Source organism: Microcebus murinus, chromosome 11 (genome assembly GCF_040939455.1).
Source record: "Microcebus murinus isolate Inina chromosome 11, M.murinus_Inina_mat1.0, whole genome shotgun sequence".
NCBI classification, from domain to species: domain Eukaryota; kingdom Metazoa; phylum Chordata; class Mammalia; order Primates; family Cheirogaleidae; genus Microcebus; species Microcebus murinus.
Genome location: NC_134114.1, coordinates 55,583,036 through 55,606,763, shown reverse-complemented (window position 1 = coordinate 55,606,763; position 23,728 = coordinate 55,583,036). Strand labels below are relative to the sequence as shown.

General features: G+C 41.0%; 2 protein-coding genes across 6 annotated transcripts in view; one reads left to right on the top strand and one right to left on the bottom strand.

Annotated features, from left to right (window-relative positions):
• WDR41 (WD repeat domain 41) overlaps positions 1-21,853 on the top strand; it is a 153,681-nt gene extending 131,828 nt beyond the window's left edge. For both annotated transcript variants that reach the window (XR_012921697.1, XR_012921696.1), the window contains exon 15: positions 21,167-21,853. The gene's annotated coding sequence lies outside the window, so the exon portion shown is untranslated. The remainder of the gene's footprint in view (positions 1-21,166) is intronic.
• PDE8B (phosphodiesterase 8B) overlaps positions 1-23,728 on the bottom strand; it is a 200,073-nt gene that overhangs the window by 9,883 nt on the left and 166,462 nt on the right. For all 4 annotated transcript variants that reach the window (XM_012738330.2, XM_012738332.2, XM_012738331.2 and 1 more), the window contains 7 exons: positions 12,657-12,699; positions 9,037-9,114; positions 6,853-6,929; positions 5,276-5,440; positions 4,261-4,306; positions 3,705-3,840; positions 2,668-2,866 (listed from right to left, as the gene is read on the bottom strand). In XM_012738330.2, the coding sequence (XP_012593784.1) occupies positions 2,668-2,866; positions 3,705-3,840; positions 4,261-4,306; positions 5,276-5,440; positions 6,853-6,929; positions 9,037-9,114; positions 12,657-12,699 (744 nt within the window). The remainder of the gene's footprint in view (positions 1-2,667; positions 2,867-3,704; positions 3,841-4,260; positions 4,307-5,275; positions 5,441-6,852; positions 6,930-9,036; positions 9,115-12,656; positions 12,700-23,728) is intronic.

Here is a 23,728-nt window from a genome sequence, read left to right as displayed (position 1 = left end):
AAGCTGTCCCCACCAGAGCTGAGCCATTTCCATTTTGAGTCCTGACCTCATGGGGCTGGTGAACAAACCTGGTGCCCCAGTCAACAGACCAGGTTTCCTGAGCAGGGACAGCAGCAAGTGTTTTTTCAGTTCTTCTCAGATTGATTCTGCAGTGCCCAGGGCAATCAAGCATGTATGCCCCATTTCACTGCTGGTCAGGAGAGGCCACAAGAACCTGTAGATGTAGTCAGCTGTCTCCAAGCTCAGGACCCAGGACTACCCCAACTCTGGCTCCACACACTGCGTCCACCTGTGCAGGAAGAACCCATGGGGCCCAACCTTTGGGCCTTAGCTAGTGCCCCTGTAGTATGTTCAATCCTGCTAGAGTCTGGGGCCAATTTACTTTTAAATTCTTCAATGAAACAGAGTCAAGTAACAGGGGTAGAAAATGCAAGTAGCACTAGATGAGACATGTCTTTCCTTACAGCTTACACAGATTTAAACCACGAACTCAATGACAATGGCACTTTTACAAGGGTACCAATAATGGGCCGTGCCCTGCAGTTTGGATGGGCACTAACAGTGCAGTCAGAAATGGCAGGCAGGTGGGGAAGAAGGTTGGGCTGGCTCACTAGCAGAGGAGAGAAGGCAGGCCCTACATGGGGAGGAAGAAAACTCCACCAAACCCACAACTGGTGAAACTCCAAACCCTTGGGGGTGTAGACATCTCTTTGTAGGTTTTTCCTACTTTAACCAGAAGTGGATTGCGTTCACACTGAGGAGATTGGTCAGAATGAGGCCTATTCTAGATTTGCCTTTCAAATAGTTCCTTAGTCAGAATAAACAGTCACTTAACCCCGAGAAGAACAGAATGCTGCCTACCCTGGCCTCTCCACTCCCAGTGGTCCTGGGAATCAGGGAACGTGGGGAAAGGATGAGATCCCTAACAAGTTGAAGGGGCCTGTCACTTCTGGGCAGGTTATCTCTATGGCTGGGTTGAGCATGCTTTGAAAGAGTGACATTAAGAATTTTAGCCTTATCACATAAAGAATTAGAGGTGACAGATGACATAAGGAAGAGACAAGAAAATATTTCCCTGGATGTCTTCATGAGTGGCAGGAGGTCTGGTAGAAGATGCCGTAGGAGTAAATCTTACTGGAAGCATCTCGTGGCAGACTCAGCAATGATCATGGGCTGGTGACTAAACTGCTGAGCACAGGAGCCCTCCATCCCTATGCTCCAAGGCTCCTCACAGCTCTAAATTTTCTGATTCTCTGTCAGGGACTGCCAAGGAGAAAATATTTTGAATTGTAAACATACTATAATATATCTAGTCTTAGGCTTGATTCTGTTGGTGTTATTTGAGAAATTCAATCAGACTGAATACATTAGCTGAACTCACAATTTAAAGAAAAATTTTTTGGAGGAGGTGTAAAAGAAGGGGGATGGTAAAGTTATTAAGCATTACCTAATGTATCAAACACTTAATCTATATTTTCCTAGTGTGGTTCTGCTTAAATGAGGTTCATCTCTAACTCAAGACTGCAGTGGCTACAGACTTCTTTGCTCTTGGTGTTAATGAGCTCCGTGCTGCTCTCAGTTGGCAGTGTGTGACCTCAGCTGTATAGTATTTCATGCAGTGCAAAATGCAGGTGTGTGAACCTACAGTAGCAATCCAGAAGTGTTTTTAGCTCCTCAAAGGTGTTACAGAAAACATAGGTTGATACCACTATTACTTTTTTTAAAAAGTAGAAGACAAAAATCTTCAATAGCATCCTTCTTGGACCACATTGTTTTCTTACTGATGAAAGTGAGTACTATAAGTCTTTGACAAACCTGAGACATATCCCCACCTTACCCTTCCTCACCATTTTGGTGACATTTCTGCTTCTTTACCACCTGTCCTGCTATTGCTTTAAGTATCTAGGATCTTAATCCCTCATTAATACCTGTTCTAAGAAAATCTAATATCAGAAATTTACAGATTCATGTGAATTTCAGTCTCTATAGGACACTTCTCCCAAGGGTATCTAAATTTGAAGCTTTAGTTCTAACTGTAGCACAGGAATTTACAAGCTTCCTTGTGAAAGTGATGGTAGTTTGGAAGGAGGGGAGATGGGGATTTCTTGCCAGCTTTAAATAGGGCTGCCCTATATAAAGGGCAGGGGCTGCCCTGCAAATCAGCACTCATAATGACAGTCTTGAACTCTTAAGACTCAGGAATATAGAACTCATTGAACTATGCAAAAGTCATTAATATGCAGATATACACAATACCTGCATAACATACATGTATGTAAATCAGTGTAGAATGCTGAATGGCTCATTATCTGGATTGTAATATACCAATGGCCAAGCCTGATACTAAAACTTAACCTCTAGACCTAGCAACCATTTGCTGTAATAATCAAGTTCTGTCCTGCAACCCAGTAACACAGAGCTCCTAGTGAACATTTGGAGAATGGGTTCATGGATCAAGCCATGCATAAAGGAGCTCTCTATGGTGGCATAAATTATTATTTCAAGCATTTGGAGGAGAGGAGGGCTAGGAGAAAGGTCCATGTCTTTACAGCATCAAATGACTGGTCAAATTGGTTGCAAAATAGCTTTTTGCCTAACATAGTTAGTAAGATCAAGTTCTTGGATCCCCAGTCCCAGCAGATAGGTAGATCATGATGAAAATTCTACCTTCACTCTTTCCTTTCCAAGGAAGAAAGCTGTGGCGTGGAGGACGTCCGCAGCATGTGTGGAGTTATGGTAGGCATTGGAGGAGTGGTAGTTGGCTTCAATCACTTGGAGCCAGGCCCGAAGAGTGCTTTCAGAACAGTTTAAAAATTCACATACTCCAAACCGGGAGAAGACCTTTAAGCCCAGGTAAACCAATGGCCTGGAAAATAGGAAAACAAACCCTGGTTCATTGTGTTCATTGACCCAGAAACTATTTTCTTTGAGGATATTGGAGGATGGAGGCATTTTTCTGCTAATGATAGCTCTGTACACACAGTAGCGTAAAAACGTCTCCTCCCCAAATTAATAGGAGGTAAAGCATCTCTTCCTCCCCAGCCACCTCTTTGGAACTAAGTGCTTCATTGTAGTCAATCCAAATTATTTTTAGACTATCTCTAAGTCATAGGCCCTTCAGTGGCTCTGACAAGCCAGTAAGTTTCCCTGGCAGTCCTCCATCTCCACTCCACAGAAGCTCTGCACTTCATTTATGTTCCCTAAGGAAGGACAAAAGGTCCTTGGGTGGTCTCAGGAAAGTCCCATCATTTAGAGTATGTTACTTATTTACTGGAGAGAATCATTCATTTCTTACACTGCTGGGAAGAAACAGCATTGTCCAAGTATAGAAAAGGACCTTTATAGTTACCTAATCTTTTACCTGCCTACAGGATGGATCAGAAGAAAAATCTATAGTGCTCTCAAATTCATTTTATGGGCTGGAGCATCAGTAAGTTTGGGGCTGAGCTACTTAGAACTCGGGCTCAGTAGCGTAAAGGAATGTCCTGCGGATACTCAGGCTGATCCCACGGTTCACTAACATGCCATCTCCATAAAGGAGCTCCCGAGGGACCTCAGCCTGTTTGACACTCCAACAAGGCACAAAAACTAGGACCTGTGAGGTCTCTTGTGGCAAGGACACGTCTCCCTCAAAGTTTCCAGATGTGAAAGTCTTAAGCATGGCCATTGTTCCTGCCCTGCCCATAGCCAGATAAGTCATATACCTTTTATGCGTAACCGCTTCCAATTCAAAGATGTTGAAGTCCCAACTTTCCTCATTATCAAGTAGTTGAGCGACACAAGGGGGAACATCATTGATAGTTATGGGCATCGCAAGGTGACTGTGACTCTGGTGCACATCTGAGCAAACAAATGGGGGGGAGGGAGGCTCGTTAATTGTGGAATCTTAAATGCCCTGGAGCATCTTGCATCATCTTTAGGGTTGCTACTAGAAAGAAAATCTTGAACTTTGAAAGGGGAGGAAGATTTTCACTTCAAGGTTCTTATATTACTAAACTTCAAGATGCCCCAAGTAGAAAAATATTCCAGCGTAACCATTTTTTAAATGTATAGAGATTTGCAATTCTTATTCTAATAGTGCTCAGAGAAGTAATTTTAATTAGGAGACCTAGTTTCAAATGTAGACCACAGAGATGCTTAAACTCAAATGAGACCAATTGCAAGTAACACCAGGGTTCTCTCAGAATAATAATCTCAACACTAGGGATAGCACAGGCTAGAGACAGGTAATCAGCAACCAGTGGACAGATGAAAACTTACTCTTAGTAAACACATACTCGTTTCCTGACAACCTTCTCAAGCCATCCTGGAATAAAGAAAGATGCTGTTAGAAGCATACTTTATATCCCATCATCATCCTCTCATTTCCTTCATTACATAAAGATTTCAATCCTGAATAACAATCGATCTGGAACTCCAAGTTGAAGCAGGGGGCAGGAAAGGAATAGGAGATTACTCAAGTTACAGGCTGAGAATGGACAGGAAAGCCAGTCACCGCTCAGCATTTGGTGGCAGGGCTCGACAGAAACCTTCAAAGTAAAACTCTTGGACTTTGTTTTTCTCCTAAAGAATTCTTCAAGCGTCAGCCTCTGATGAGGAGCTCAATTAAATAATTTGACTTTTCTGCTTTTTCTTTACTTGCTGATAGATGATGATTATAGCCAAACAGATCACAGCAGAACACTGGAACAGGATGAGTCCCTAGAAATCAGCTACTCTTGGTGGTGCAAATGGTACTGCTTGCTGTGTGGCTGGGGGCGGCTGCTCCTCCCCTACCCCTCCCTGAGCCCGAACAGTTCTACTCTGCTTTCACCTGATTAAAAATGGAATTTCCATATAAACTTCTACTTAAAGGATTTGTAGCTAAGATTTTGGAAACTGCTGCAGTCTAAGTATAAGCTCTTTCATTAGATAGACAGGCTGAGGTCCAAGGAAACATAGCTGTGACTGTCAATCAAATCTCACTTGATCGAGGGGAAGAGGCAGCAGAGAGGGCCCGCGGGAGCCCCGTCCTGCGCAGTTAGCCCTTGGTCAGCTGCCACGCACTGCTCAGGAATGGGGTCCTTGGTGACTGGTCAGCCAGCCCCGTGGAAAGAGGAAAAAGGCAAGAATGACTTGACCACCACCACACACATCATGCATAGGTTTCGATGCAGTTGCTTCTTGTTATGCTGATTTAGTCTAGATAGCAGTCATGCCTGCACCTACGGGTAGCCGTTCACATGCCAGCCGCCCTCGAGCGTGCGTTCAATTCCAGTTTCGCCTCACCACTCACAGTCATCAGGCCTCCAACAAGGTCACTGGTGTGAGGATCTTCCTCCTTGGTACCCAACTGAGGGGAGTATAGTTCTGTGGTCCGTAAGATCTCTAGAACTCTATCCAAGGCCTCTGCTACCGTGACTGGGCTGTTTTCTTGGGCTGCATTGATTATATTTATAACCTAAGGAAGCAAAGAAAGAAGAACTAATTTGAGAACATTAGGATTCTACTTCCCAAAAGTCATGTATATACCCGGAATCCAAAAGAAATCAGATGGTGACACATCTTACTCTTCTAAATGACCAGTGCTTAGTGGCACTGCCCCTTGTTCCTGAAGCATGCTTTGCGCCCCAGCCAATTTCTTCTACCCAGGTGACTACATGTCTTCAGGCTCCTTTGCTGATCCTTCTCCTCTAGCTCTCTTCTACAGGCTGGAATTCATTCTCAGAGATCAGTGCTGGGCCTCTGTCTCGCTTTATAATCTTTCTGGAAATGATGTTTAATTTCCATGACTTTGGACACATGTGAACCATAGACAAGGACTCTCAAACTAACCTCCCAGCCCTCAACTCCCTTTGCCCCCAGAATTGTACATTCAGCTGCCTACCTGACATATTTGCTGGAATGTCTTACATTCTTAAACTCATGGTCTTGTCCCCCTTTCCCCAAAGCAAGCACACAGACAAACTCAGTAACAACAAAATCAAAGACAAAAGCTGTTCTCCACCCCTGGTTTCTACACTACAGTAAGCAGCAGTTCTGTCCACCTCAGGCGCAAACCAAAACCCTATGAGGCTTGCCTGACATACCACTTTCCCTCATTCCTCTCTCTACCCACAATATAATTCTCTACCAAGTCCAGCTGGTGCTACCCCTAACTGTTTCTTGATCTGTGCATTTCTCTACACCTCCACTGCTATAATTCTAGCCCAGCAACTACCATTTCTCTCCTGGAATTTTAAAAAAGCCCCTAACTGGCCTTACCTGTTGCACTTTTGCCACCTCCAATCCATTCTCTGCCCAGTGGCCGAGTGTTCAACAAACACATCTGAACACATCACCACCCACCTTCACCTCTTCAGTAGTTTCTGCTGCACATAAACCAAGCTAAAACTCCTATTACAGCTCAGTTGACCAGAACAAACTGCGCCCTGCCCAGCCTCCAGATCATCTTCTGTCCTCTGCTTGCCGAGTTCCAGCCACCCTGATTTTCTTTCAGCTCCTCAAATGCTCCAATCCCCCTTTTCCCACTTCAGTGTTTTTTCCCTTGTCATTTCTGCTGCCTGGAGTCCTCTCTTCTCTCCCCTCTTCTGACCTCACAATTCAAGTCTTGCCTAAAACGTTACTTCCTCTACTGAGGCCTTCCCTGACCACCCCTCTCAGCACCCAGTCTACGGTTAAGGCCCTATTCTGATTTTTTCCCATAGAAACCTGTTGCTTTCTTAGGACTGACTATAACTTAAAAATAGGTGTTATTTTAGTTAATATCTGTTTCCTCCACTAGACTGTGAACTCTGATAGCACAGAATGTATCTCTACAACACAGTGCTGGGTGGCTCTGTCTGCAGAGTGGAGGCAGCGGCTGCCACTCACCTTTGTGATGGGAGCCTCGATGGTCATGGAGTGGATCCTGGCCATGGACGGATAGCGACGGTTCTGTAGGCTTGGTGCTGCAGAGGCAAGAAAGTCATGTCTGGTTCTGGTGGCTTGGCTTGGCTGAGTGCCACAAAGGAGTCCCTTCCCAGATAGGGGGCCTGATTCTTACAGGACTAACCTACCCCCAGAAGGCAATGAATTTACCCATGTTTTATTCTGAAAAGGCTAACAGCTCAGCCACCATTTTCCTGAGTCTGGAAAGGTAGTCTTCAGGAAGGCTCAATGAGTCCCAGGGTCCACAAGAGGAATTTCAAAGAAGGTTGATGGGCTCCTAAGGCCTCATCCCAACAGCCTCATGAGCCCCCAGGACTCTTGCCCCTAAGTCACTAAAGCCCACTCTGGCCATTCCATCACTTCCAGTCCTAAGCCACTGGCTGTGTAAGCAGATGGCTGTGCAGCCAGCATGGGAGGGGGGCCTGATTCCTGCTTAGGTGGGGGCTAGGAAAGAGCCCACTGTCTGCATGAATTAGGGCCAGTCACTCCCCTTTACTTCCCCTTTCTGCATCTTTAGGTTCTTAACTCCCAGAGAGCCATTGTGGTTCTAGTTCTAGTCTATAGAAAATTTTATTTAAAAATAATTTTTTAATAGGTAATGCTTACACTTGGTTTAAAATAAAAAAGGTACAAGTTTTAAAAGCAGTGTTCTCATCAGATCTTCCAACCACTCCCTCTGAGGCAGGCAGGAGGGGTAAAATCCCTATTTTATAGATGGACGACTTCACCCAGCCACCTGTGGGGCCTCCTGCCAGCAGCCTTCGCAGATTCCTCCATACTCTCAAGATCCACCTCGCCCATGCCGGAGAGATGACAGTCCCCCACAAGTTCTACTCCAAAACACGAGCGAATCCAGCTCATTTCCCTCATAATCCCCATCTAAAATGTTCTGTCTACATCCTTAATCCATTTTAAGATATTTCAATTCGTATTTTCTTTACATCCTCAGTCTCAATCCCTTGCATGCCCTGTGAATTATCCATCTTGCCTCAAGCATCTTTGGTCCTTGCTATTTTAGCCACTGTCATACTCAGGCTTCCCATTGTGACCTGAGGGACTGGAAGGTCCTTCACTTGCCCTTTCCTTAAATTACCACTCTCGTTTCCTTTCTACCACAGGCACTGACTATCCCTTCCTTACGTTCCTAGAGCCTGTCCTTCTCATTTGCCAAATAAAAGCCAAACACCTGAGTGTCATCTGAGGTCTGTTCTCAGCATTCAAGCTCTCTGATCTCTGTAGCATTAGCTGCTGGCCACCTCCCCTCTCCATGCCCCCTTGTTCTTGGTTCCTGTGACACAGGACTCACATGGCTCACTCCCAGCTCTTTGGTCCTCTCTGCTGGCCCTATTTCCTCTGCCTCCCCTCTCACTGAGGGTGTGCCTACAGGCTTGAGCTTGGACCCCCTGTTCCGTTAGTACACACACGTGTGCCTGTGCACCCATGAGAGATGTTCCTCTGCTCATGGCTTCTGTCACTCACTGGACTCCCAAATCCACGTCTCTAGCCCTGACTGCCAGTCTTGCATTTCAGGCATCTCCACTAAAACTCATCTTCTCCTTACCCCCTAACCTAGCCATACTTAGAGACTTCCCTACTTTTGTCAACATTACTTACAATTTTCCAGGCACCTAGGAATGAAATTTCAGAGTCGTCTTTGACTTTTCTGTCTCCCCACAAATCCAATTGGTTACTTAGGTCTATTGATTGAACTCAGAAAATGTTTTGCTACATTCTGCCTCATTTTCTCTGTGACATTTTAGTAAAGGAAAGTAAGTGCATGTAGAAGGTACACTGAAAACTGGGTTTATGTTGGGAGTTGGGAAGCCAGGACTCTGGCCCCATCCCCCCACCAGCCCCCACTACCACCCAAGGATGACCTTGTGTAACTATTAAAACTGAGTTGCTTGGGTGGCTATGTGGCCCAGCACTTCAGGCCATCGTGGAACAAACATGGAGTCACTTCAAAGAGAAGACAAGAGAGCATGAAAGAATTTAAAACTCTAAAGAATATTCAGCTTACTGGGAAATCTTACTCCTTGGAGTTTAGATACTGATAAATTTTTGAACACATTCCTCTGTCATTTTCTACATTTTTAAAAAGGTCAAAGAAAACTGGAAACATCTTACCATCACTGCTTCGAGATGATATTGATTTCACATCAATAGACTCTTTCCTCCTGTTCTTGTATCTGAATGAATGAGGCTCTAGGGGTTTTGGACAAGAAATGGAGGATGATCAGTATTCAGTGTATTCACAGATGATGCTCAGATGCATTTTTTCCTTATTTTCTGAAGAAAACAAGGTTAATTTTCAAGCACTATAAAGTAATTTTAAGAAACTGTGAACTACTCAAATCATTAAGACGCACAACATTATCAGTCACAGTAGTAGTTAAATGATGCCTTTTTCTTGTGATGCCACATCATATCATGGCAGTAAAGCTTATTAGCAAGGGTTATTTAGCTCCACAAATAAAATATGATTCTGAAAATAAACATTAAAACTTGAGGGAAAATTTGGGGGGGTTCATTCTGACTTGAAGGACAATGTATTCATCTGGGTGGGGAAGGCTCTTATGGACCTTTTTTGATGTTTGAGGAACTGAAATACCAGTGAAATCCAGAGATTTTGAATTATTTGAAATACTAATTTGGACCAATTTTGGGCACCTCTGAAAAGTCAGACCTCTAGACAGTCTAAGTTCCCTCAAGGATGGATTTTGTTAAATGATGCATACTGCCTATCACAGAAAGGAAAGAGAAGAAAAAGCAGTTTTATAGCCCCAACGATTTCCAACAACTAAACCTTCACCCCTGTCCTTATTTTCTGAGGGGGCAAAACATTTTTAAAAATTCTGCATAAGTCTTTGCAGACTTTGAATTTAACACTGATAGTGTGCTGTCATGTTAATGGAAAAACTAACAAAAACTATATGCCACCAGCGAGCACCGAAGTATAAAATATATCAAGACAGCAATGTTGGCTTCAGAAACATGCATTTTCAGGGCATTTGCTTCTTGTGGGAATAACTCATAAGCAAAGTGAGAAATTTAACCATAATCCAGAATCACTCCTCCCTAGGCTAAGAGTAGGCAGACATGCAGTTTCCAAGAGGAAGAATGTATTTCTCAGACACAGATAAATAACCATATTCCAAGAAGGAAAGAGAAAGACACAATAATGCTTCTTTAAGAATTGCTTAGTGACACCAAAAAAAAAAAAAGTACAAGAGAGTCTATAAAATTGAGAGAACCAGCTCTGGAGCCAAATTGCCAAAATTCAACTTTCTACTCTGCCATCTAGTAGCTGTGTAACTTTGGGAATGTTACTCAACTTCTCTGTCTCAGTATCCACGTCTGTAAATGGGGGGTGGTGGTGTAATTATAGCATCTCCTTCATAGGCTGTTGTGATAAGGGAATAAATCCACGTATAGCACTTAAAACAGCGTCTGCCACATAGTAAGCACATAGTGCATGTTGGCTGTTATTAACTACATCTGTGCATTTATTTACATATGTATCTTTTTAGACACATGAGCATGGTATATTTTCTACTTGCTGTTTTCACTTCATAATATGTCCTAGACACTTTTCTTCATTAACTTTTTAGCCATTTACTTCAGTGTCTTAAAAACTCTGAATTAAATAACAAATGGTTAGTTCAATAACTAAACCTGACTTATGAAGGCAGAACTGCTGTAAAGTTCATCTGAACACCACAACCACAGAGCCTTGTTTTAAATGATCTAACTTAAAATATTTACTATCCCTTTGCTTAATTTTTATCTTCTAGACTCTGCCTTAGTAATTTTCCTACTTTGGTTATGAATGTATTTCTTTATAAAGATACCTATAGATAGTAGTACTCTCAATGATATTGTTAGGATCATATGGCATTTTTCAAACCCTGAGAAACTAATAGTGGTCAATTGTAAGACACTTGTTTTTAACCTATTCAGGGACTTAATCTTATACATTCCTATCATTTGTTTACCAAATAGTAAATTAAATCTAACTTTTAAAGATTTAAGATTAAATTCAAAATTAACAAACCAAGAATTACTCAAAATGTAGTTCTTTGACAAAACTAAAAGTAGAGAAGTTAGCTTGAAGGCTGTTGTCCAGGCTGGCTGAGTTCTAAATTATTCCATAGAAATTATTCAAAGATGAATGATGCATGTTTTTCCTGATTTTCTCTCATTTAAAATTAAGAGACTCTATAGCAATAGAAATGATTAAAAGCTTGGAGAAATTATTCTTCAATAAAGGCTAAAGTCACTTAAATCAAAGAATCATTAGTTATTCTCTCAACAGATGCTTGTAGAATGAATAAAAAACTTAAACCAGACAAAAGAAGGATAAAGGAGATTTAAATAGCTATACTCCATGGCAAAAAGGAATATTGCATCACCAATAAAAAAAAGCTACCACTTACTGAGTACCTACTGTGTACCAGGCATTGTACTATATATTTAAATATAATAATCTCATTTAATAATTATGACAACTCTGAAAGCTACATAATGCTATCCCCATTTTACTGATAAGGAATTTAAGTGTGGAAAGATTATGTAGATAGCCCAAGGTCAGAGAGCTAATAAATGGTGGAAACAATACTTTCCAAGATGGAATGGTTTCAATTTATTAGTGTTCTGTATTTATTGTCTATTATGTACAGGACAATGCTGGGCACTGCAATGGATATAAAAATGCTTACAACAGTTTTTGGCACCCAGAAACTCACAAGTTAGTTAAAATGATGCCCTTACTCTAAGTGTTATAAGAGTTATACATGTATAGAGTTATATACTCTAAGTGTTATAAGAAATTAGAACATCTTCAGAAAAGGGAAGGGAAGATACCAGTTAAATGCCAGCTACTACTGGGTATTACATATGATTTCTTATTTAATCCTCATTAACAATGAGATGGGTATTGTTAATTCATTTTACAAATGGAAAAACTGAAGCTCAGAAAGAGCAAATGCAATCTTTCTGAGTAGGCTAAGTATGACCCATCCTAGAATCAAGGAGAGAGACTAAATAATGAGCCCTGGGCCTGACTTTATGCATCAGTGGTTGGGAAAACCACCAACAGGGCATGGAATGTTATAATTCTTACAGGAACAAAAATCTTAAATCCCTGGTAGCAGACTGATTTTTTCCTCTAATGGTAGAGCATTCCAGACCTTCTCACATATATAGGTCTTAAGGTCCAGCCCCTCATTTTATAGATGAGGAAACTGAAGGTCAAACCATGTCTTGCCCAAGGCATGAGATGAGTGAATGGGGAACTGAAATAGGAACTTAGTGCTCTTGCTTCCCAAGCCAGGGCTACCCATGTTTTCTAACTGTATAGTCAGCTTTTACTGCAAAGAAGGGGAAGATAGATATGGATGAACCACTACCATATTGTCACCTGTGTCATATTCAATGAACACTGTCTCTCCTAGAAATTTGGGGCCACTCTCTATTTTGGGTTTATCTATATGGTATCTAGTCAAGAAAAGAAATCAAAGATGGGAAAGGCATTCAGTAGATAAGGTTGCCATGAATGAAGATTCAAGGAAATTTTAAGAGATTTCTGCTTTTCTTCCAGCTCTCCAACCTCCCGGTATTAGAACTCAGATTTTAGCAACCCACCTTTTGTGATGGTGAATGTCAATCTAGAGACTTCAGAGAAATGTATAGATTTGAACCCCCAAATGCCTCCTAAATATATTAAAGTTAAATTGAAGTGTTCTCACCTGTCTGAGAATTGTCTCCTGAATCACGATGAACCTTGTGAATCTAAAGTTGTTCAAAAGTTTGATAAAACAAGAGAAAAAATTTAAATATGGCATTTGCTATATTTCCCAAACAATTTAGTTAAAAAGCTCTGAAGACTTCAAGAAAGCAGGAAGTTACACAGATAATATGAACAGATGAAAGACATACAGCAAGTGATAATACTACAAATGCTCTATTACTTTTAGACACTTAGAGAATGGCTGAGCCTGAAAGTAGGAAGGTACCAATGGGACCCACTTCCTAAGCAGGACATCTGAATCACCAGTCAGCTATTCTCATTTGGACAGTCTACAGAAATGCAGAAAGACAGAAGCTATAACTAAATTTATATTTTTTATAAGGCTAATATGTAACTTGTTTATGTCTTAGCAATGTTATAAAAATTTTCTGTAGTGTAAGAGTCATCTGAATTTAAGCCTAGAAGTTTTTAAAACCTTCCTACAAAGCTTTCCAAATGCTCAATTATAGAAAGAATCAATTTATAAAATGTTTCTTCACAATGAGATCTGAACTTTAGATGTAGTTTTGCACCTAGTTCATTCTCATTATCAAATTTTTTTGTGCTAATGATTTTGTGCCAGTGCCCAATAAATAATCTGTCAAGTGACAAAATGAAGTCTTTAATACTAGAAATAATAAGTATGCTTTCTTTGGAGTTCTGCATTTCTTGTGTTTATAACTGACACTGTTAGTGGGGCACATTTAGTTCTATCACACTTAGAATCATGCTGCTTCACTGCTAAATCCACCTACTTCCAGGTGCTCAGACCATTAAACCTTTGTAGCCACTCAATGAATCGGCCAAGTTAACTTGAAAAACAAGACAGTGAATGTGTAGGACTCTTCATGGAGGAAGATTAGTATGACTTAGCAACATCACTGTAATAGCCAGAAATACCATCTATACCAGATACAGGCAAAATGTTCCAGCTTGACTGAACCATTGAAAAATAATCATGTAAAAGTGAAGTGTTAAAACAGGGTTTTCTATGGATTCTTCTACTCAGTCCATTCCACATAATTACAGAAACGGTTACATGACCAACCTGTGTGATATCTTGATCATAATGTGACTAAGGACTATGACTCATTTACACCATAATTATGGGACCCTTTTTATATCTTCTGTGAACAACTGTTTTATGTTTTCCTTCAGGGATAAAGACCATTTGCTATAAAGCTACTTACTGAGCTTAATGTGAATCTTTTATACTATACCAAATGAATGGAACTTTTGCCTTGCAAATTGTTCTCTCGATTAGCTTTAGCACAAAATAAGTGATTTTTAAATGCTTAGCTCTTTTTTATGAATCAAAATATGTCTCTCCTTTAACAGCAGAGTCCCATGGCTTCTCACATTATACCAAAGAAAAAAACCCAAAAAACCCTTTACTCATCTTTCATCAGCCCCCATTGGCCTGTGGGGCCCTTGCGACTTCAGAGTGGGTTTGTGTTCTGTCTAGAGTGGAGACAGATAACACACAAAGTCCAGTAAGTGACAGCCCACCCCTGCTTTGGGGTAGGAATGTGCCTCAGCCACTAGGTACAAGGTGGAGAAGGGATTCAGGTACCACTTCCACCTGCTCTGGTCTGTCTTCTGCATATGATATGGTTTGGCACGTTCTGAGCTAACAGGCCCCCCCAAATTGGCTCATCTGCCTCTGATGGGCTCTCTCCATCCTACTACCAGCGACACAGCACAGAGATAGTCCTCATTTTATAAGCAGAGATTCTTCAGGGCTGCATCAGCACCTGCTGCAAGGACCCTATCATGTGACTCATGACATTCATGACATGAGATGACATTCTGCACCAAGAGCAGTGCCTGAAGACCTTTTTCCTGTCACACCTGGGCAGAGTTGGGTTTTTTTTTTTTTTTTTTTTTAAGTTTTCCAACTTTGATTACTTACACACTTCTTCCATATACCCCATTTTACAATTAAAGATTCACTTGGATGACAAAATTCTCTCAGAAGTATAATTTTCTTCTAGACCTCACAAGTCATTTAACACATTAACTGCCATGCGAGTTGTATTTAACTCTCACTAGTTTTGAGCCTCGGGCCTCATGAAGCACATGCAACTCATATGTGTCTTTACCTTGGGAGCCATGGGGTACACAGGCAACTCATGCTGTCATGCTGTAGCATACATGTTTCATGTGATGGGTGGCCCCCTGCACAAAACCCTGCAGTTGGTTCATGAAAATCTTACTTGATGTTCTTATTGTTACAATTAATATTGACAATTGCATATCACACACAGAAAATAAAAGTAATTTTTTCATTAAATTAGAAAGGATTGTTTTGTTTTCAAAATTTTTATTCTATTTTCATAATAAAATACCATGGCCCCAAGGAAAAATTTTTTTTTTTAGTGTGGCAGTCAATTTGTTAAACACAGTAGAAATTATTTCACTAAAATTATTCTCTTTGTAATACTCAGTTGAGCTCACTAGGAAAATAATTAGGGAGCAAGGATTCTGTGGTTTGTTCTCTATTGGGGCAGCCAGGAGGCCGGTGGATTTGAGCACTGCCAGGCAGGAAGAGTGATCAGTTTCGCCCTGTGGCAACAGCCTTCTCTTACAGTTCTTACAATGTCCTTGCAAACGTGGAGGTATTCTCATTCGTTTTGGCAGACAGGAAAGCTAAGGTTTAGAGAGATTAGGTAACTTGCCCGAGTCACACAGGTAGTACGCAGAGCCAATTTCAAACTGTGGTCCCTTTGGCTCTAGAACCATTTGCCCTTTGTCACACTGCTGTCTACAGTGAGGCCCCAGAAGGGATTCCCACGTCCAGGCTTATTAAACTGGGGTCTAAGGAAACATTCTCCTGGATAAGTGCAGAATATCTATTTGAAATATAATTTTCCTTGAAATTTTTAAGAAAGGTTTGAATTTCTATTATCAAAATGCAAGTTAAAGCAAACAATCAGAATTCAGTGTCCTCAAGCCAGTCTATCTCTCTGTAGCGTGGTTTACTTTTCCTTTTGTATTATAAAAGCTCAAAATGAAGAATATTTTCATGTACAGTAATGACCAGGAATTTGGATTTTGTGTGATACCAGGGAACCAAGAGGCTTTAGTGCTACTGTTTCTGCAATGTGAATACTGCTGTCCTTGGCCTGTGAAGCTTTTGCTAGAGCTCAAAGCTGGGATTTCTTAGCAAGTCCTTGGAGGGTGACAGCGTGTTTCTCAGGAAAAAATCATTTCAAACCTTTAATTACCTAAAATACTACAGGTTGCCTCAAATTTTGCCATCCTTGTGCTAAATGCTTTGTGGACATCCGATTATAGTTGGCTCTAAAAAGCACTAAGAATTCTGATTTGTGCATCTGCATGCATGTGCATGATTTTGTAGTCACTTATCTCTTAAAGAATCACCATTTAAAAATCATATTTTCTCTATATACCCCCTAGAATGTCTAAAACTAAGAAGAATTTTGTCAAGGATGTAGAACAACTGGAACTCTAATATAGTGTTGGAGTATAAAACTGTACAACCACTTTGAAAAAAGGCCTGTCAGTTTCTTGTAAAATTAACCATACACTCCCCATGCTCTTATGACCCAACAGTTCTACTCCAAAGCATTTACCCAAGGTAAACAAAAAGATAGTCACAAAAAGACTTGTCTAAGAATGTTCAAAGCAGCCCCAAACTAGAAACAGTCCTAGTGTCTATCAATAGGAATAGCAGATTCTCCACACTGATAGATTGGTGGCAAAGGAATAATTTGAAAAGGGAAAAGTTACTGATACATACAGTGTGAATGAATTTTAAAAACATTATGAGTGAAAGAAGCCAAACACAAAAGAGTACCCCCTGTATGAAGCTCTACTCTATGGCTAAATGATTCAAAACAGTGGTTACCCTTTGGGCTGTGCAGGACAGGGGTAAAGGCAGGGAGAGACTGCACAGGGAATGAGGGGACTTCTGGGAGGGTGAGGTCTGGTATCTTGATGGGGTTGGGGTTATAGCCTTGCATGCATTTGTCAAAACTCAAGGAAGGCTAGACTTAAGATTTGTACATTTCACTGTATGTAACTCCTACCTTAAAAAAAAAACACACCTTGAAAACAAATATTAAATTCTAGTTAAAGATAGGCATGCTGAAGTGACAAGGGGTGAAATGTACTGATGTTAGCAATTTATGATAGTTGGAAATCTATCAAAAATTGATCGGGGAGATCGGGGAAGATGGAGGACTAGAAGCAACCTGCACACACTGCTCTCGAGGAGAGGATTAAAAGTTGCAGGCGGATGCCTACCTACAGATGACTCTTCTTGGAAAGAGCATCATAAAACTCCAGAGAAGTGATGGGGGACATCAGAATAAAAGAGAAGGTTGATTCATTCAGCAAGACTGAAGGGAACTGTGGGGAGGCACCCACATGTGGGGAAGGTCAGGAGGACAGAGTCCTAGGGCTCCATGCTGCCCTACAGGCACTGTGGCCCGACTTGTGAGAGGGCCCTGACCACCACTGTAGACCTCTGGACTGATCGGCAAGCTGCTTGGAGTCTGCGTAGAGACGTTACAACAGAGAGCAGGTGCAGCAGGGATTTGGTGGCTACTGATTTTGGGTTTTTGCAGATGACACCATCATGAGCTCTTAGGTGCATGGCACCAGGTCTCTACACGGGGCTCACCTTTCCAACAGCAACCTTCACATAGCCTCTGCCAGGCTGGGGAGGAAACAGGCTGAGTGGACACTCCCCCGTGCTGTGCCCTGTGACCGGATCCCAAGCACCTCTCCCCCACAACATGTGATCTGAGCAGAGGTGGCATTGCAGGTGCCACAGACATCACTTGAGAAGATTGCAGCTTGGCATCCACAGTCTCAGTGCCGCTGGAGCTGCGCTGCACCCTTGTGGCTCCACCTCCAAGGGGCAGGATGCCAGAACCACCTCCCACCCAGGTGGCTCAACTTCTGCAGCTCAACTTCCCCACAACCCTGCCTGCACCCTGAGGTCCAATGCTCTGCCAGGGACTCCCCAGCCTTGAGCTGGCATTACACCTGGACCTGTTTTAAGCAAATGCCCACAGCCCAGACATTCATGATCACTATGTAGATAGCTTCACCTAGCTGCCACTGGCACCTCCACAGGGAGACCCTAGGCAGAGCAATCACCCACAATGCCAGCCTCTATGGAGAGGGCCTCACCGAACCCCAAACACAAATATCCAACAATGATCTGGGGAACAACACACCACCCCCCACAAAGATCATCTAGCACCAGCTTGAACTCTGGCAATCACAGGGGAAAGAGACAAAAACAGCTGGACTACAGGCTCTCAATGCACCTGCTCCTCCTCCACCAGGTCAACGTTCCAGAGTGGGACAGAAAAGTGCCATCTAGGGACCTCCATTTCTTCTCACTCAGTAGGAGAGTTCCTAGCAAAAGAGAACAGATACATCCTACAAATGTATCAACCCTGAGCTGAAAGAAGAGGATTCAGATGAGAAGAAATGAACAAAAGAACTCTGGCAACAAGAAAAAAACAAAACAGTTCAACATCCCCAAAGTATCACAGTGGAGCTACACTTGTGGACCCCAACCAAAAGGAAATTGTCATAATGACAGAACTGGAATTCAGAACATGGATGGCAAATAAGATGAATGGAACTGAAAAGAAAGTTGAAAACCAACAAAAAGAAGCCCAAAAGTATTTCAGGAAATCAATGAAAAAACAAGAAAAAGTTGCTAAAAAGGTAGACAACATAAGAAAGGATATAATAGAACTTAAAGAAATGAAAGAGTCATTTAGGGCATTTCAAAAAATAGCAGAAAGCTTCAACAATACACTAAAACAAGAAGAAAAAAATGTCAGAGCTTGAAGACAAGGCTCTTGAGCTAACCCAGTCATTCAAAGATGAAGAAAAAAAAGACTGAACAATCAATCACTTGGAGAAATATGGGACTATGCAAAGTGAACTAATACATGAATTATAGGTATCTCTGAGGGAGAAGAAGAAAGAACAAAAAGCATGAAAAATTTATTTGAGGGAATTACTGAGGAAATCTTTCTTGGTATCACCATAGATTCAGACTTCCAGATGCAAGGTGGTCATTAGACATTGGGAAGAATCATAGCAAATGGGATTTCTCCAAAATACATAGTAATCAACATGGCCAAAGTCAAAATGAAGGAGAAAATTCTATAAGGAGCAAGAGGAAAGCAACACCTAACCTACAAAGGAAAACCCATCAGGCTAACAGCAGAGTTCTCAGCAGAGACCTTGCAAGCCAAAAGGGATTAGGGCCCCATATTCAGTCTTCTTGAACAGAACAACAGCCAGCCAAGAATCTGTTGTCCTGAAAAACCAAGTTACCTAAACAATGGAGAAATAAAGACTTTTCTAGACAAGTAAACACTGAGGGAATTTGTCATGACCAGACCTAGCCTACAGGAAATACTCAGAAAAACATCATACATGGATCAACAAAACAGATACCCACGAGTGTAAAATCACCTAAAAGCTAAAGCTCACAGCTTATATAAAACAACAGCACAAGAGGGAAAACAAAGCAATAAGGTACTATCCAAAATAATCTACCAAACAGTATCCCACATATAAATACTATCACTTAACGTGAACGACGTGAATGCTCCACTCAAAAGACAGACTGGCTGAATGGATGAAAAACAACCCAACTATCTGCCATCTCCAGGAAACACATCTGGAAGGCTGGAAAAAAATATTCCATGCAAACAGAAATCAAAAGAGAATAGGTGTAGCCATTCTCATATAAGATAAAATTGACTTTAGCAATGGTAGAGAAAGATAAAGATGGTCATTATATAATGGTAAAGTGCACAATTAAATAAGAAGTAACAACCCTAGATATATATGCACCTAACACTAGAGTTCCCAGAATCAAAAAACAAATTCTACTAAATCTAAACAAAGAAACAAATGGTGGTATCATAACAGCTGCAGACTTCAGCACCCCACCAACAGAGCTGCACAGATCATCAAAGCAGAAAATAAACACTGGACTTAGATGGAACTCTAGAACAAATGGACCTAGCAGACATTTATAGAACATTCTATGCAAACCCACTGAATATACATCCTTTTCATCAGCACATGGAACATTCTCCAAAGACTAATCATATCTTAGGCCACAAAACATGTCTCAACAAACTAAAAAGACAAAAATTTGAAATCATACCATGTATCTTCCTCAGACCACAGTGGAATAAAACTAGAAATCAATTCTAAGAGAAACACTGAAATCTACAGAGTCATGGAAATTAAACAACTTCCTACTGAACAATTCTTGGGTGAATGATGAAATTAAGACGAAAATCAAAAGACTTCTCAAACTGAACAACAAAGGGGACATAAGCTATCAAAATCTATGGAATTCAGAAAAAGAAGTCCTAAGGGGAAAATTCATAGACCTAAATGCCTACATCAAAAAGAAAGATTATAAATTAACAACAATATTTCATCTCAAGGAACCAAAAGGAAGTGCCAACCAAACTCAAAGCCAACAGAAGAGAAATAACAGTGGTCAGAGCAGAACTGAATGAAATGGAAACAAACAAACAAAAAGATACAAAGGATCAATGAATCAAAAAGATGTTTCTTTGAAAAGACAGAATTGATAGACCTCTTGCTAGATTAACCAGAAATAGAAAAGACCCAAATAGCTCAATCATAAATGAAAAAGGAAATATAACTCATAGAAATACAAAATATCATCCATTAATACTATGAAAATCTCTATGCACAAAAACTAGAAAACAGAGGAAATGGACAAATTCCTGGAAACACACAACCTCTCAAAACTCAATCAGGAAGAAATAGAACTCCTGAACAGACCAATAATGAGCAGGGAGATCAAAGTAGGTCTTCGTTGGTTTTACTTAACACTTATGTCTCCAAAGACATTAATTTTCAAAGTGTTTCACAATAAAATAGTGACAAAGACGTTTCCATAAAATGTGGGGTGTTTTTTTTTGAAAGCAAAATGATATTGACTAAAAATACATCCATTTGCTCAGACAGTGCCAAATATCTGACAGGCAAAGATTAGGATGGTGAAAATTGAGGCCAAATACCTGGATGCACTTTTGCCCCTGTGTTGGTTCTGAACTTCTCAGAGATTCCTTGTTGTATTTCTCATTGTAGTCAATGGCATGGCAATAATGGTAGATATTATTTAAAAAACAAGAGATTGTTCACATCCATCCATACAAGGGCAATGAAATGGGAAGTGATTTTTAAATATCTATTATGTATCAGATATAAAGCCAGAAGAATACTGGCTTTGATCAAAGAAGATTTTGATCAAAGTTTTCAAAATGAGATTTACATTGTTTTGTTGTTTTGAGTCAACCCCCCCCCCTGCAATTATGAAAAGGGGTAAAAACCTGGTTAAGATACACAAAAAGTACTATTCACTTAAGTAATCAGTGTAGCTTACAAAGCTGACTTATTGAGCACTTTTTTTTTCAGACTGAATATTCTTGATCCACAACTTTATGACGGAGTTGAATGCTTTCGTGTATGTGACAAGACTGCTTTGATGAAGTGGCGTTCGAATGCTGGATGAAGAGATTTGATCGCAGGAACTGAGTCATCTGAGACCCTCCCTTCATTTACATGTAATGAAAATGACAGCATGAGTAGTACAGTACAGAACATCTTTGATCATCTTCCTTTACTGAAAATACTTTGATGAGTATTATCTTAAAAAGTAAAAGGATCTGATGCAAAGATCAAAGATCTGTTCATTCTTTTCAAAAAGCACTTGAAGAAACACTTCTCAAAATTCCCACCCAACCATCCTCCAAATGTAGGGACTACATTCTGAGTCCCTGTCCTCTATAGTTACCTTTACACAGCTCCTGTGGCCACAGCAAGCTGATATTTTCATGTATTCTAAGTCTGAGTTCTCAAAAATTCTCCAGCACCAAGACGGAGAAGAGAAATTGCAAGGATGCTGATCCTAATAGCTGGTGTCACATCTCTCCACTTCAATGCATTTTATGAGTCTGGTAGACTCGGTACAACGGCAACTCTCCCCTTTTATCTTAATGGGAATTGAAAATGTTATTTGTATCAAAGCAGCATGCATTGGTTTGATATAGATGAAAGTGCATGTGAATTTTTAAGATTACACAAGATTAAAAAGAAAAATCCAAGCTGTTTTTGTTCCTAGATTATTTTCTATATGCCAGACAAGCATAGGTTTATCTTTTTCTGCTGTTAGATATTTTCTTGGGAAAAGCTTTAAGCATCATTCTCCCACACAATGCCAGATCTACATGTTCCCATGTCACTGGTGTCCCTGGGTCAAAACTTCCCTCACCTCCCCTGTGCTTGTGCTCACTGGCTCTATATTCAACATGCATTTGCAAGTGCCTTTACAGATAAGTACTGTCATTATTAAGCCCAGTGATAATCATTTTTGTGTCCTTATCTCATGGAAAAACACTTAATTCAAGCTACTATTCAGGCTTAAGCGTTTTATCTTCTTTTCCCTTGTCCATTTCTCCCTAATGGCTTTCAAATACCTACTTCACTTCATAACCTGGCAAATAGTGAGTTTTCTAATATGGAAATATGATATAGCCATGGTTCTCAAACTTAAACATGAATGAGAATCACCTGCAGGGCTTGTTAATACAGACCAGAGTTCCCAGGTGAGGCTGCGGTTCAGGTCTGGGAACCACACTTTAACACACGGAGACTTCATAGTCCAAGTGTGGTCAGTGTACCAGTGGCATTGGTGATATCTGGAGCTTGGCTCTCTCCAAACTTACTAAATCAGAATCTACTTTTTAACATTTAATGTCCAGGTAATTTGATTATACATTACAATTTGAGAAACACTGATATGATGGAAAAATCATAGGTTTTGGCAAAAGATCTTTTGATACCTCCATTTCCAGTTGTATAAACCAGGAACTTAAGAGCTTCACTGAGTCTCAGTTTCCGTATTGGTAAATGGGGACTTATACCTACTATATTAGATTCTCCAGAGAAAGAGAACTGATAGGATGGATATATATATCCTGTATATAATAGGGGGGAGAGAGAGAGAGAGAGAGAGTAAGAGAAGAGGGGGTTTCTTATGCAAATCAGCTCACACAATTATGGAGGCTGAGAAGTCCCAAGATATGCTGTCTGTAAGCTGGAGAACCAGGGAAGCCCATGGGATATACCCTAGCTCTGAAAGCCTGAGTGCCACAAGTGCCCATGTCTCACCCCAAAAACAGCAGGTTTGCCCTTCCTCAGCCTTTCTGTCTCTGCCCTCCACGTATTGGATGGTGCCACCCACGTTGGCAAAGGCAGAACTTCCCTACTCAGGCCACTGATTCAAATGCCAATCTCTTTGGGAAATACCCTTCACAGATATAATCCCAAATATTTTACTGGCTACCTGGGTGTCCTTGAACCCAGTCAAGTTGACACCTGAAATTAACCATTACACCTACTTTTTAGGATCTAAGAGGATGGAATGAAATAATACCTGCCAAGTGCCCAGCCCAGGGGCTCTCAAAGCTGGTCTTTATATCAGAATCAGCTGGAGGGCTTGGCAAAACACCTTGCTGGGCTCCATCCCATAAACTCTGTTTCAGTAGGCTTGGGTGGAGAGCTGAGAATTTGCATTTCTAGCAAGTTCCCAGGTGAGGCTGAGGCTTGAGACTGAAGGTCCAGCAGCTAGACTTTGAGAACCACTGGCCTATCCCACAGTGGGGCCCAGATCACGCTGGTTCTCTTTGCCTTCTCTTTCATAGATGTATTCTGTCTGTAGAGAATCTGGATTCAGTGATATTTACATTGCTTGCTATTTCAGGACTGATTTTAGTTTCACTTCCTCTGAAACTCCACGTTGCACATGTGTGGTGTGTTCTGCTGAGCACTTTACATGGAAGCAGCACACTGGGTTCCTCACTTTTATGCCGTCATTCCTCCAGCCTGTGTACCCTTGCTGCTCAGTAACAAACACAAACTTACATATTGACAGTTTCAGAAAGAAATTTCACTTTGCTTAAATAATGTCGAGAGAAG